General features: G+C 31.0%; 1 protein-coding gene across 1 annotated transcript; it reads right to left on the bottom strand.

The window, feature by feature from the left end:
• Positions 1-230: 230 nt before the first annotated feature.
• Positions 231-3,173, bottom strand: LOC145589852 (uncharacterized). Its single transcript, XM_081646537.1, has 7 exons — positions 2,189-3,173; positions 1,725-2,006; positions 1,495-1,629; positions 1,334-1,405; positions 1,039-1,248; positions 850-952; positions 231-424 (listed from the first exon to the last, which is right to left on the bottom strand). The coding sequence occupies exons 1-7, from the start codon at positions 2,789-2,791 to the stop codon at positions 387-389; spliced, it is 1,443 nt and encodes a 480-aa protein (XP_081502663.1). The 5' UTR covers positions 2,792-3,173; the 3' UTR covers positions 231-386.
• Between the last annotated feature and the right edge of the window lie 13,384 nt (positions 3,174-16,557).

Raw genomic sequence — 16,557 nt, 5'->3', positions numbered from 1 at the left:
TTGGTCCGTTGAAGATTTCACAAGTTCATAAAAGAACACTAAACGGATTAGATGTGGATGATTGAAAACAACTTTCATATTCCCTTTCTGCTCTCTCTTTTCCCATCAATAAGTTTCTCTCATAAATTTGCTATCTGGTCCCCTCCGCTTATTTTCAGGCTCTAATGAAGAACCTACTATTGCACTGGCTTCTAAATGTTGCAATTCAGCAGAAGTAAGATGCCAACAGGTGCTAAAATTATGCATTTCATCTCATTGCCTTTGGCTTTATACATAGTTACATTCAAATATATACCTATATACTAAAGAGAATCAGAAAAGAATCCTAGTTAAGCAATCTGGTTCAATCTCCATGAAGGGTTAACTTCTAAGATGGGCCAACTGAGTTACATCTCCATTTTTAAACTGCTTGATTCAATGGTGCCTGCACAAGTATAATATAACATTAGGAGAACTGCAAAGTGATACATGAAATCTTTGTTTTACCATGTCTTGGGAAATAATTTATTGCCCATTTTTATCTTTAGTTACGTTTTGTTGCTTTTGTTGATTCTACGCTAAGAAAAATTAACAAATGTTAAGGCATAATACCAGATTCCTATTTCTGTAGGTATAATTTTCTGCAAGATAATGAATGTGATATTTTCATGCATAAATAACACCATAGGCAAAGTATGCCTTCATGAGCTTTTTTTTTTTTTTTACCTGTCTTTTTCAAGCCAAAAACATATAAGAAAGTTTGGATTGTGTGTATTTATATAGTTAAAAGTAGGTAGACTACACCACATGAGAATGTATAATCATTATTAATTATTAGGGAATTGGATAAGATGTTTTAGAGTTATCTACCTGTGAATGTCTGTAACGGGAATGATGTTGATCTTCCCTGTTGAAATTCCATGTTGTAGATATTTTGTAATTCGGCATCCCATTGTAAAGAGTTTGGGATTTGCTGTTAATATCAAATATAATAGAAGTTAGTGAAAGAAAAGTATTATAGAGAAAAAATTGGTTACACTAGACTTAAGAGGACGTTACATTAAAGCAGGATGTGTCTAGAAAAGTCTCCGGAACTGGCACAGGAGCACTAATGCTTCTCCTCAACCCCAAATCAATTGGGTTCCCTACGACCGTGGATCCGCAAATTGGATCCATTTGTTCAACAGGATTGTATTGTAGGTAGCTAGGATTTGTTAAATCCGGTGATACCCCCATCGTTGGTAGACTGGCAGAGCATGCTGCAAAAACCTGTTGAAAAGAGTTGTAGATAGTCAGCTTTTTTCTCATCTTGTTTTGGTTTATCCGTATGACTAGTTAGTCTGTATATCTTTACCTCTTTGGCAATTAATTCATCAATGTTAATGTCAAGCCTGGGATTTACTGCTGCCAATTTCATGGAGAGGAACTGATCCAAAGAAACAAGAGGGAAAAAGTCAGATAAATTTGGAAGATATAGGAGCTTTTTTTAAAAAAATTATTAGAAACTCTGATTACCTCTACTTGTCTTTGAAGAGATTGGACATAGTTAATTATTTCGTCGAGCATTCCAGCTTTTCCTGTGATCTTGTTACACCCTGGAACTAAATCCTGAAGATATTTCATTCTCTCACTTATTTTTTCTCTTCTTACCTACATCATAAACCATAAGTGCAGAATATGAGTTACTGGTGAAGTTTATATCTGTGAATTTTTTTTTGTAATGTTGGCATTTGTGTTTTGCTTACTCTTTCAGCTAAGCTGTGGCTATCGGTGGCTTGGCCACGCCTTGCTCTGACATGAATGTAATCAGGCTTTTGTACCTCGGATGCCTTTGAATCCTTAGATGTACACCCTGAAGTTTCTTTGCTTTTCTTGTTATTGCTGTTTCCATTGCTTTCCTTTTGGTCACCCTGGCTGCTGCTGCTGCTGCTATGTTTATTGCTATGTTGTTCTGTGATTTTTGATTCTTCCTCTTCAGCACACCCCTTGCTCTTTTTTGATTTGTTGTCTTCTTCTGCATCCATTACCTGCCACATACCATTTATAGTAGTTTTTTCATAGATCAGTCAGTGGCCTACAATTTGTTAATTTTCTATTCTAATCTATCAAAATTTTGTATTCAGGTTTTGCTGATAATGTTTCTACTAGCAATAATTTTGGCAATAGATGTGGAATCAAATTCAAAAACCACAGAGGGATCAGTCAATACCTTTGGTGTACTTGGATTTCTTTCTGCTTTCCTCTTCTTGAAGCTCTCTCTTCCAACTGCTCCACTCAGTTTCTGATCTGATGAGAGGGACTCTCTTCCTTTGGCATCACGGGCTGCCTTTAGGCTGGTTGCTGCTGCCTCTGCTACTGATGGCGGGCAACTGGCTGTTCTTGAAATGCCATAATTCGTCTCATAGCCAGGATTATTATGGACTTCTCCAGCAGTCTCAATCCCCATACTCCCAACTGTCATCCCACTTTTTTGCATCCCGAAATCCATCCACCCATTATCGGCACCTGGATCAGCCTTAATGGGTCGGTTCAGAAGCTCATTCAGAGTTGGGCCAGTTGTAACGGAGCTTGGACAGTAATTCATGTCTGCGCCCTGAAAGTCTTGTGCTTCAGCAGGAAAAAAAGAGAGCATACTGAGGTCATTGAAACAACTTAGTTGTTGTTGTGTTGGTTGGACTTGGAAGAGCTGCTCTTGTTGCCACTTAAGAACCATTCTCTGTCTTTCCAAAACACTCATCTCCATGCCTTTTCCTCCGATGATGTTCGCTGGCGTGTTCAGGCAGTGCAGCATCTCCGGTAAAGCTCTATTCATTGCCTTAACAAATCCAAAAATAGTAAGGGAAATATGATTGCTTTTGTGCTGTTACGAAGTCTTAATATGTACTACTATAACAGTTTGTTGCTCTTTTGCTTTTATGAAGGTGTGGGGAAAGGGAAGTTGGTGTGTGCTGCAAGGATTAGGCAGGCTTTTGTAATGCTTTGGTACCTAACACAAGTTCTTCATGAGCAAGGTACTACTGCTCTACGACTCTTTCTATCTCCCCTTTATTTGATGCAGTTTAAGCTGTGGCTGGAAAAATATAGTGAGAGAAGAATTGGGGAAGAAGTGAGGGTATTTATAAAAAGTGTAAAAAAGGAGTTTGGGTTGAGATATCTGACTATTAGGAGGCTGGTATCTGACGTAACTAACCGGAATAATTAAGAGAGAGAAAAATAAAATTTTATCTTCATTTTATATTTTCTTTTTCCATCATTTATATTTGAGTATATTCATTTTATATTTTCAGATACACATAAAGTTAGGGGTACATCAAAGTCTATAATACTACTACCTCTATTTTTTTATTTGACACTATTTGACTTTTACACTATTTACAAACTATATTTTGACTACCTTTTGTAATTTATAGCTAGATAAAACACAGTCAAGTGAGATCTTATTTGAATCATCTCAATGTATATTTTATTTATATTCAATTTTTATAATTTTACAATGTCGAAAATTACAGATATTAATCATTAAAATAGTGCGTTGATAAACGTGAAAAGAGAAAAGTGTCGACTAAATAAAAATAGAAGAAGTATTAATTTGGTCATTTGGGTTTACTTTAGGGCCTGTTGTGATTTGTTGAGCTGAGTTGAATTGTCTATGAGAAAAGAAATTAGGAATTGAGCTCACTGAATTGAAATTAAGCTGAAGAAAACAGATCCTTAGATATATCCGAGAACACCTAAAAATTTGTTAATATATTTATGGTGTTTTTGGGGGTCCTGAGGAGGCAAGTAGAGAAATGAAATGGATCGATGAGAGAGATAGAAAGGGGCAACTGGGGCAGAGAGCCATCGAATGTAACCATAACTAGAGGCTGTGGGCCGTGGGACCTTCCTGACATATGACTGCCACGCGGGCTTGTCCTGCCAACGGCAAAACGGGGTTTGAGATGGTTTTAATGGACGGGGTTCAGAAATCAGAACTTCAGATATTCATATGATTAGTTCTTAGCTTATTATAATGATTTGCGACTTAATTGCATATGTTATTTAATGAGTTTATCTCAGATTTTGGTCATTTAAGGACTTGGTTTTTTGGGTAGATAGTGACCCCACCGTGATGGCTGCAGGGTAGTCTGGGCCTTGAATACGTTTATGCCCACATGATTTGGTACACGTGGCAGGTTTTAGGAGCCCCCATCTATGACATGTCAGCTTTATGATGTGTAAGATGATGAGGTGAAACAAGGCTGTGAGAGGTCTGGTATTTTTTGAGCTACCTTTGCCTGTAGATTATGGAGGTATTTTGGGATGGGGATTACAATGAGGCAACTTTCATATTGTATCTCATTTAATTAAGATTAATATTTACTTTGCTCGTCTAAGCAATTTTTGCCTAACTTTATTAGCTTCTATGTAACTGGGAGTATAATGTCCATCTAGTTCTCGAGTGTAGAAATCTAATTGCCCCCATAATAGGAATTAGGAGACCATAATCATTATCTAATCATAATGCCAAGTTGTTAATCATTAATTAGGATAAAGAATGTGTGTTTTTCAAATAGTTTTCATCCTGTCAGTCAATTGGTTTTTGTTTGAAAATTAAGACTTTTATTTGGTTGGTTAGTGGAGTGGATCATATGGTTTCTTATGTCTAATTAAATTTGATTTTTGATATTTACCACTTGCGTCCTCACTAATGATAGGAGGTGAAAAAGGGATATAAACTTGGACCAATTTAGATACTAATATTAGATCTCCTATCAGAACAACTTAAAAGCAAAATTATTAATCTGATTCTGACTCTTCTTCTAGGATTGAGGATTGATTAGTACTTAACACTTTGGAATTAATGAAGAGGAATTTTCGCTTTTCCGTTTTTATTGAAGGATAAGATGTCTGTTTCATGTACCTATATAGCAGATTTTGTCAATCTAATTATGTCTCCAATTGTGGGCTTACTAGATAGTGATTGATAGATTTTTTTTTGAATGGAATAGGGAGGGGTGATTTCATTAAATAATAATAGTCATTCGGCACTTACAATCATCCCTTAAGAGATCTAAATTCTCAATACAAGAATTAAATACTCCTAAACTAATGGCATCGCTTCTGAACTGCTTCTGGATAATTTTAGATGTCTTTGCATCGTTCTTGACGGAGCTCCATTGATGTATAGTCGCAAAAGAGATATAACTTGATTGATCATCAATATCTGCAAATTTGTCAGACGAATCTTCTAAATCTGCACCCCTATACCAACAGACGCGCAATTCCACAAATTTACAAAACGAATCTTCAAAATTTGTATCCCTGCACACACTAAAATCAAACAACCAAACAATACTAAACCCTACATGGAGGGACTGACAAAACCCTACATGGAGGGACTGACTATAATCACCATACTGATGGTGATCTTTATTGACCAAAAACATTAAATTAAAGAAGAATTTGGGGCTTACCATCGATAAAAGTCGATGGCAGCCCCTAAGTTTTAATATGGTAGGGTGGCTAGGTTTGAAGAGAGAGAACAGAGAAAATTTTAGGGTTTTTAAGAGAGAGAACAGAGAAAATTTTAGGGTTTTTAAGAGAGAGAACAGAGAAAATTTTAGGGTTTTTAAGAGTAGTGATTGATAGATTAACATATGTTTTCCCATTCTATTTTGCTGAGGTGACAAGTTCACTTCAAGCTGAAACCTCAAAGGAAAAAAAAAATCTACTCTAATTAGCATAAAATTAAGGTTGTGTCTTCCTTTATTATAAATTGATTGATGGCAATTAGCACCCAAACCTCTATTGATTGGTGGCCTTGAGTGCTTTCTCCTCCTTGGTTCATTAGCTGTAAACAAGTTGCCCATTTATAGACTTGATCTCTACTTTGTCTTTGACCTGCACAAACTCGGTTTAGATTGGGGATTTGGGGTGCAGTAAGCATACTAGAGTGATTTTCTTTATTGGGATTAGGAGTCGTAATTGTAACAGAATTATATTATGATTAATTGCAATATGCCATGATTTCAACATTTACTAGTACTCTCTTTTTCTCACTCGTCCTGGCTGATTTCTCGTGTGCTTGTTTCATTTTTTAATTAGTATTTAGGTAAGGTGTATTTCTTTTAAATCCTCAAACATTTTTTTTTTAAAAAAAAAAATTAAACACAGGTACTATTATATAATATAAGGTGTTTAATTAGGCTCGCTTTGTTCAAATGATGTCTTAACTTAAGCTCAAATACGGTATTTGTGCTTTTGTAGAGGCATGATGAAGATAAAATGGATATATGGTGGGGAGCAAGTCCAGTGAGGATGAAGGGTACTTCCATTATCAAGCTTCTGGGCCCTGCAAATTCTAGTGTCAATCTCCCTCCTACCTTTATTGTTAGTAAGTCTCTCTCTTCCTCTCCCCCCTCTCTTTCTCCAAGTTGTAAATAGCCACAAAATGATCCTTAAGAAAGAAAATAAAAAAGCTATTAGGGGACCTCTTTCTCATATTTTCCTTTCTATCATTGTCATCTCTGTGGGCTTAATCAACTAAAAAAGTTTTTTCTCTCTTGCCCCTTCATGGCTCGTAACCTTTTCAATTACGAGCTTAATACTTTTCGCCTTCACCCCGAATTGTCACACATAATCAGGCCGTCCATATTTGAATGAGTAGTGGCTTGTGATCTATGGCAGTCCATAATTGTCCAGTTTTACCTAGGATCATTATTCATGGCATCGTGATTTGGATTAGTTATTTGTTCTATTTTTTATGTGTCGAAACTGCCAATTGACTGTCTTTTAACCAAGTTTGAGTTTTCTAGAACTTTTGACATAATGATACAGGTGTAGTGATGAATGGTTAGACTAATTGGTAAAGATGTGAATCTTCTACAGGATGATAGTTAGAATCTGATTAATTTTGGGCATATTACTGTTCAAAAGTGTACATTATTTTAGTTACTGATGGTTATAAACTTATAATCAATCAACTAGACTAATTCTATACATAGAGAATTGAGAATCACAATACTGCTAAATTTAGCTTAACTCGTATACTAGTATTTCATTTTTATCCCCAACAATCGTAATCACTATGATATAGCGTCTTTTCAATGTAAGTAGTATATGTTAAAGCCAGCAAAATCATGACAAAGAAAACATTTCAATTGCACTAATAACTATAATAGTTTGCCTTTAAGGCTGATTTTGAATAAAAGGTATAATTGTGATACTGTTCCAAAATAGATAAAGAATTAGCTTTTTGCCCAGACAATGTCCTAAGTGATTATAATATAACATTACAGCGGTCAGTAAGTATTATTTAATTTTAAATGGGTTGAAAATATATTAGTTTGATACTATAACAATATAACAACAAAATCAAGAATTCAAGATACTTTGTACGACGTATATGGTTAGTTAAAAAATAAAACGATAAAAAATTACATTGCAACGGAAAATAGTGATCAAGTATTAATACATATAACTTAATTATTGCTAAATAGTAAGGTAGTTATTGTTAAGATGATTGAATTGACATAGTAATTATAGAGCTTAGATTGTAAGTTAATTATTTAGGTTTTACATAAGATTTTATAGACTTGTCATGTCATTATTCATATGGCACCAAGTTATAACAAAAATAACATGTTGTCCTTTTGAGATTTAATAATACTATAGATTGAGACTAGAGGTTACTTAAATGACGTTATACGAAGTATATTTCATATGAATACATGCTATAGTTGCTGAAAAAGTAGAGGATTTTGTGGGAGTAAATGGGAAATGGTCGAGTCGTCAATTTTGGGCAGTATGGTCCTGTTCAAAGCTATGGTGGAAGTAAATAGATCTTCTTTACCAGTAGTTGATATGTTAGCAGAGAATTTATTTATTCAGAAAATACTTTAGTGTATTTTATATGATATACGAAGTATATAAACTATATACAATATAATATACTTGTACATATACGGAAAAAGCTACACATACATTCATTGTATGTGGGAGCCACATACATTGTGACATGGCAGCATGTCATAGGTTCTTTGTTTGGGGTCCATGATCCACTTATTTTCAAATTTCATTCAAATTTGAATGAAAATTCAAAGGTTTGAATTTCAAATTAATTGTCATTTCCAATGCAATTAATTTATTATTTTTTTTGCAAAAAAAAAAAAAAAAAAAAAAAAACTGCAACATTGATGAACATCACAGAGAGAAAGGACGAAATGGGCGACGAAGGAAGATGAACAAAAAAACCTTGAAGCTGCTTCATTATATTTGCAGATGCTTAAATTTACATCAACCGCAAATATTATTCGGTTTAATTGAACAAAATAATTGTTGTTTACATGAGAATATTGAGAAATTTTGAGTTAATTAGGTTTCGGAATTTTCGATTTGGGGGTTTATGAACTGGATTTATTCTAGTTAATTATGTAAATGTATATATATTATTTGCAGAGTTATTGTGTAATTGACTTATTCTTCCTCCATTAATCATGTCCAATTCATAAATGGGTATGTTTGCATAATATACCCATTTTCAATTAATTAGTGAAATGAGTCTTCTCTTCCTATCGTATTCAAATGGATTTGGATTTTTTGTTGGAATATTATAATTGTTAAAGGCAAATAAGTAACCGAGTGCATATTGAATATTAGATAATTAAGAGATTTGAAGTCCGACAACAGCAATGGTTGAAAAAGGGCTTAGGTCGTCGACGACGATGGCGAAAACCCCCCCAAAATATTCAAACAATGTTATTAGATATTTTTTTAGTAACTCAGGTTACCATATTTGGTACGAAAAAAATATGAAAACGTTATAACAATTCATACTATGATTTTTAGTAACATAGGAAAGTATATTTGGTAAGAACATATTGATTCTGAGTTACGTGATTATTTGAAAGCTTTGTCTCTCCCTTTTATTTTATTTTTTTTGTTGTTACCTTTATATTGATCTTGTGTAATTATTGTTTTGGTAATTATAACTACCAAATTTTAAAGTATTAATAATTTTAAAGTGGCGTTGATCATGTATAATTGTATTTCTTTAATATAAATTCACATTGAGAGGAAAAAATTAAAGGCCACCCTATCAAGTAAAGAATATGGATAATTTAGCAATGATGATTTTTTAGCAATTCAAATAATCATCTATTGTGAAAAATGTCATACGCCAATTCAAAATAATGAATTGAAGTAAATACTATAAATTTGTTGACGGATCACTTTCAAACAATTAAAAAGTGTATACTTGTCAAAGGAACTTTCTATGTTACCGAGTATCAAATTGTAATAAATGTCTTTTTTCTTCTCAAATCCTTAATAGACTATCATCACGATTTGATAAGGTCCCCTGAAAAAAATAATCATTAGCTTGTATTTCATTGTACATATAAAATATTTGATTGAAATGCCTTCATTTGTATATAGTCCTTATTATTATTATTATTAGTATTATTATTTTTATTACTATTATTATTATTATTATTATTATTATTATTAAGCCCCCCCCCCTCAACTCACCCCATTTTTGTTCAAAAGTTAGTATATTATTAGTAACCGTATTTTTGTAACAGAAAAACTTTAATTTAATACTTTCTTAATTAGTAACAGGATATGCTGAATCATGAAATTAGTTATAAACAAAATGAAAAATCTTAGCATTAATAAGTTTTTAGCAATTGAAATAATAATTTAGTGTAAGATTTCATTGTGTCATACACGAGCAAAATAATAAAGAAAATAATAAATCTTCACCTTAAAACAATTAAAATGCGTTAGTTTACTTGCCAAAGGAACTTCTATGTTACGTAGTATATTATTATAATAAATGTATTATTTCTTCTCATATGCTTACTAGACTAGCATCAAGATATTAATATTTCGTTGAAAAACTAATCATTGGATTGTGTTTCATTCTTTATAAAAAAATGTAACTGAAAAGTCTTTATTTGTATATGTATGCGACATATCTTATGTATAATAATGAAAGACGGTTGTCCTCTCCTTCTCTTGGAAATACTGTTTAACTTAGGCCCTATTGTTTTTGTTAGTAGTTTATGATACATATATTATATTCACGTTACTTATAAAATATCAAAGATAGTTACAATGAGTAGTAAGATCAACTAAAACTCAAAACATTTTTCACATTAGCATCTATTGATACTACAATTTTGTACCTCCTTACTAAAATTATATGTAACTTGATAAAATCAACTACAACTTCACACATGTTTTTAATGGGGTTCTCGAAACCTTTGTAATCAAATGTTATGTATTAGTAGTTTGTCAAAAACAAATTTATAAATCAAATCTATCTAAATCTATAAGTATTCAAAAACTCTAACCAGTAACGGCACATGTTCCCATCCCATTACATTTATGTAGCTTATTCTCTAACCCAAGTACCAAATGTTTTATTGCATTTATTAATCTTTTAAGTTTTTCTGTAAGTCTTTCATTAAACTTATACTTCATCTTCACCTCCCTTCTTCAATTCAACTCTTTCCTTTTCTCTTTTTAATTTTAGCCTTTCCTGGCCACCTCCTTTTTCCTCGATATAACCATCTAACTCTGGATCTGCTGGGGAAGTCGCATACAAAATACATATGCACTTATTGCATAGAGTTTTTGTAAGACTAAATTGAACTGAACTATTTTATGAGAGAATTAAATTAAAAACCGAATTGAACTGAACTGAATTTGAAATATGTTGTGGAGAACATCCCCTTAGTAGTTAGTACTGTAAATAAATGGGATTGTATAGTTTATTTTTTAAAAGATATATAATTAATTTTTATTTAATTTATAAAAAATCATTTATATAATTCAATTGACAATTTAAGTTAAAGTGGTATACTATCAATCAATAATATATACTAAAAGACACACCAGCAATGACACATGTCAGTTTCTGGTGTGTCCTTAGTATTTTTTAATTTTTTTAAAAAAATTAATAGAATATTTATTTAAGGAAAAGTTTGTAATTTAATTACTATATAAATAAATTACTATATAAATAAAAAAAAAATGATATTCACCTTTTTTAAATATTCACATTCAATTAACTAATTAATATGGAAAATAGAATAGCAAAATATAATCTTTGTAAATATTTTTTAAAAAATACAATCTTCCACTATAAGTTTTTATGTGGCAAACACAATATCCGTTTTAAGGATACAATTGAGATAGACAAAAATTAATGACTAAAAATGAGATATTACAATATATGATCCGTGATAAGTATATACGTACATAATTTTTTTTTTGTCAATAACCGTGCATGGCACGGGACCTAACCTAGTAATATTATATTCTCTACCATAAATTATAAATACAAATTATGTAACCTTCTAATATTATTATTATTATTATTATTATTATTATTATTATTATTATTATTATATCTCAAAAACAAATAAAGTCATACAACCTACAAAAAGTTAGTGGGTAGCCGAGATACAATCTGCCCCCCCCCCCACTCCTCTAGCTATAGCAAATCCAATCCTAGTAATTATTATTATTATTATTATTATTATTATTATTATTATTATTATTATTATTATTATTATTATTATACATTGAAGGATAGATTTTTTTTTTTTTTGAAGGAATACATTGAAGGATATCTATGTCAATTATAGTTGTTGTTTAAGATTATTTTGTTTTTGACATAATTATTTAGTAACAACAACTGTTTGATTAGTTTTAATTTTTGTAATTATAACATAACCTAACAAGTCCATTTGTATTCGGGGTTTTAGGGTATAGTGTGCAAATTGCTAATATAAATAGATAATTATTCTACTTATACTTAGTATACGTTTATATAAATAGTTAATTTTTTTCTTAATAAAGGCCGGTATAGGATTCGTTACTGATTTAATTAGTAATTGATTAGTATCTAACACATTTGAATTTGTACATGATCAGTGGAAAAATATGATTTTACTTAAACAATTGTTCTTGTTACTAAATATATATGTATCTATGTATCAGCCAAGAAAGTCGCAAGGACTGAAAATTAATTACCCGTTCAAGTTCAAAATCCAGTTTGGAACTTCGTGGAAATCTTAATACGAGAAATGAATGACAACATTTCAATGTAAAGTATATATTGTCTAAATTGATATCATTTACTGGAATTCAATTTGCCGTTCACCGTCAATTGTTTAATTGGAAAAGCGAGATAGATAAGTGTAGTGAAATTCATTTAATTAAAGTAAAGAAATGATAGAAATAAATCGATCATGGTGGATTGTTGATTGCCCAAAATCGAATTTGTTTGTCCAGTAAACATGCTCGCGAATAGAAAATCTGATAACTTCATCTGAGTAACCATTGTCGGCGCTGGTTTTCGTAATCTTCACCGGCGTCCTGTTCATCTTCTCCGACGTCCTGTTCATATTAACCTTGTATAATGGTTATGATACCATTAGTGATAAAGTAATAGAAAAAAAAAGAAAGAAACAAAACAAAATCATTTGTGCATTAAATGTGGTTAGGTGCTAACTTTTTTTGCCAACCATTTTCCCGCTTTAGTAGCTTCTTAGCGCCATTGAGGGTGAAATTTCCCCCCCTAATATTCCCTCTTCTTTTTTTGGCTCTTGCTTATGTGGCAGCACCTTATTGAAAATGTATGTGGGTTCCACATACAGTGAATGTATGTGTATCACTCTCCGTACATATACTGTAACACTCACGCCATATGATTGATGAATTTGGAAGTTTATAATTTATAATTAGAACGATTGGCAGTATCCCCTTGACAATCTTTGCATTCTTACATGTCACCCTGTGATTGGAGCTCAATTTTCGATGTAATCTCATTGGCTTCAGAGCTAATAATCTTTGGGAAGATACTAGTAGTAGTAGTTCAGGGCGAGCCATTGATGTTTAACTTCTTGTAGTAGTTTTAAATCATTTAATTAAAGTTATATTTTATTAAATTTTTTTTTTTATTAAATCATAGTCATATCATATAATCTTATCTCTCTTGTATGATCTAAATGGAAGCTTAATAATAGAGAGAGATAATGGAGTAGAGATAGGAGATTGAGGGAGGCAGTGAAAGACATGCACCAAATCAAATATTAGCCCCTCCTACCTTCTCTCACCTGTGCATTAATGAGACATACATGAATTTTTTTTTTTTTTTTTTTTTTTTTTTTTTTTTTTTTTTTTTTCGGCTGACAATTATTGCTAATCATATGCAAATGAAGAAATTAGGACACTATGTGCCCCCTCCTTTTTGGTTTAAGCTATATAATATTTGTAGAGGCCTCTCATCAAGGCTCTATTGTCTAAACTTTGTTGAACTAGTTTTTATTCCTAAAATTAATTAATATATTGAACTAATATTAACTGAACTTAGTTCGTTGTAGTATAGCAGAGGTTATATGTGAGTTTGTCAAAATTTATTATAACTTGAATTTACGTTGCTTGAAATAAGATAGAATAAGTTAAATGAAGCTGAAACAAACAAACCTTGTTTGAGGCTATTGACTTCATATTAGATCATTATGTTACTTTAATCACCTTTACACTTCATAAATAAGTAATCCGATCAATATTGTTTTGATATTATGAAGTGGCTTTTTTGCGTAGGTTTAGTTACATGGAATAACATATGATCTTATGTTGATGTTTCAAATTGATAGTCATTGTATGGTTCCTTATACACTCGTGTAATAAAACCAACACAAAATTTTATGTTAATTTTATAAATTAATAGTCATTGTATCATTCCTTAATCCTTATCGAGTTACTTTGTGCAATAAAACCTACACAAATTGTTGTGGAAAGATCTAATTCAATTCGATTCTAGTCTAGTTATAATTTCAGTATGTGTATGTTCCAATATGCAAGATTTGACGTAGGACCACAATGGAAGTCATCCTTTGCCCATTTCACTGGTTGTTGGTCGTGTCAGAGATGGATGAGTCAGTGAGTGAGTGCGTGAGTATGAGCGAAACATTAATTAGGAATGGTCAAGCAACTTTGTTAACTTGGTTACATTTACTCCTGTGAATTCCTTGCCTTCCCTTATGGCCTCCCATTTTTTTTTTCTTCTCGTGGTCCTAGAAGATATTACTATAAATAAATTTATATAACTTTCTAAGAATATACCTTGAATTCTAATATTGTAAAATAATGTTGATAATTTTTAGATATTTTTGCAATAAGCTAACATTTGTAGAATATTGTTTTGACTTTTCTTTCTTCTTGGGTATATATGCTTGGAAAATGCCTAGGTTCTTTGTTTACCATGAAGATTGTGCCATGATCATATAGTAATAAACTGCCAGCAGATCTTTTGAAGTTCTTTAGATAAATGATAAACAGAGCTATACTCAATGAAACTTAGGTTTAAAGGATATGATTTATAATAATATCCTCTGTTTTTGTTTCATTATTTAAATTCCCTAGTTGTTTAGTTTAGGTTGTATAACTAATAATCATTCTGAATGTGATAAAAAGTACATGAAATAAGCTTGTGCTTTAACGTTCTTTGTTTGGCTACTCAATCGTTTGATTGCTTCAAGTTATCTTTGTCTGTTGAAAAACATTAGTATTTATTTTTTTTTTTTGGTGAAAAAAACATTAGTATTTATTTAACATATGTATTCAGTATTCAGTACCCTAAAACACTTTTTTTTTTTTTTTTTTTTTTTTTTTTTTTTTTTGGTGTCTTATAAGTAATGGTGCTCTAGTTTTTAGGTATGACCGTATGATGCCATCAGAATTATGGAGCAATGGATGCTCTATTGCTGTTGCAGCTGCGCGGTAAATTGGTAATTCCTTATACTATATGCTTCTGCCTTTTACATGATCAAAAATTCAAAATGATAACTTTCAGTAAGATAGAGCTAACCTAGGGGAATGTTTTCAAGTAGAATTGGTACATGCGTGCACTAACAATGATCTAAACGATAGAATTTAGCCATAACTTTATAAATAAATTATGTTTAGATATTACTATTCACTTACTCGTATTAAACACTTTATTGATGAGGTAAACATCTGTTTTGAGTCGAACATTTGATATCTTTAACTGTTTGGGATTAAAATTTTTCTTTTCACCGTTTGAGACCTAAAGCTATAAATTAGCTGAAATTAAATAAACAATTCAAATTGTTATGAACTCCAAATTATTAAAAGAGCCTGTTTTACTCTTAATATGAAAACTTGGGAAAATGATTCTAGCACACCAAAAATGATTTTGACACACCAATTGTGATTACAATTTTTAATGCTCTATTTAGTGCTTAAATTAGGTTTTGAAAACTGAAGATGTTATAAAAAGAGCTTGTCATAATTGGAATTTTGGCTTATTTTCGAAATTAATACTATAATTTAATGGAACCTCCTAAAGTTTTAAAACCACAAGGGTATTGCATGAAATTTGAACCTTAAGGTGCCTCTATATTTGTTCACACTAATTTCATTATGTATCTTTTTACATGACTACAGAAATGTTTCCCAAGTAATACTCCCTCTACTTCTTTTAATTCACACATTGCCAATACAGCTTATACATTTAATATTTTGAATTATCTTTAAAAAACATCTCTGTTATATCTTAAGACAAATACAATGAGTTCTTCTATGACAACATTTTATGTACTCCTTATAAATCATAAAAGATAAAAGATGCTAGTGTGTAAATAAGTGTACAGGTTCAAACGTAGTAAATTACTCGTAAAAAAGAGAGGGCAAGATTTTGAATTTTTTGCATCTCAAGTGATTAATTTACATCATTGACCATGCTCTCTGGGTTTCCTCCTTTCCTGGCCCCTGGTTATCTGCAAAACATGGAGCTAAATGTCGTTGGCTTCTTAAAATTATCCTCCTTTTGTTTTCTATTCTATGTTATCATCATCTTTCTCCAATAAATACATGTATACATCAGGATTTTCTTCAAGTTTCTTATGCTATAGATAGAAATGTCATTGAATATTTATGGAGCAAGGACATGCTAAGATAATTTTATTAATTGAGCAACGAGGGAAAAAAAAATGACCACTTCATATATAACCATATAAATATCTTATTAAGAAAAATAAAATTTACTCTAAACAATCAACAGTTCAATGGCCCAGTATTAGACTTTGTTTGATTCACCTTGAATAAAATAATATTCAATAAAAATAATTTAAGTTTAATAAAAATCAGTAATATATTTTCAATTTAGTCAAAACAATTTTAGTTTAGTGGAAAAAATTTAATTTAGCAAAAATAATTTTCTTTCTATAAAATTAATTTCACTTAAGTGAAAATAATTTCAATTTTGTAACAATAATATCACTTAATTTCAATTCAACAAAAATAATTTTATTTTAACAAAAATAATTTCAATTAAGTAAAAATAATTTCATTTCAGTTAAAATAATTTAGTTCAAAAAAAAAAGCACTTTAGTAAAAATAATTTTATTTCAACAAAAATAATTACACTTTGATAAAAATAATATTTTATTTGAATAGATATATCAATTTGTCTTTTGAAGTATTTATATTCTAACTTTGACTTGGTTTATTTATTTATAATTTACTTAGTATTATTTAAAATTCAAATGTATACTGTAT

This window comes from Chenopodium album, chromosome 17, assembly GCF_948465745.1.
Source record: "Chenopodium album chromosome 17, dcCheAlbu1.1, whole genome shotgun sequence".
NCBI lineage: Eukaryota > Viridiplantae > Streptophyta > Magnoliopsida > Caryophyllales > Amaranthaceae > Chenopodium > Chenopodium album.
The sequence above is the reverse complement of the archived record's forward strand: the minus strand, read 5'-3'. Positions and strand labels throughout refer to the sequence as shown.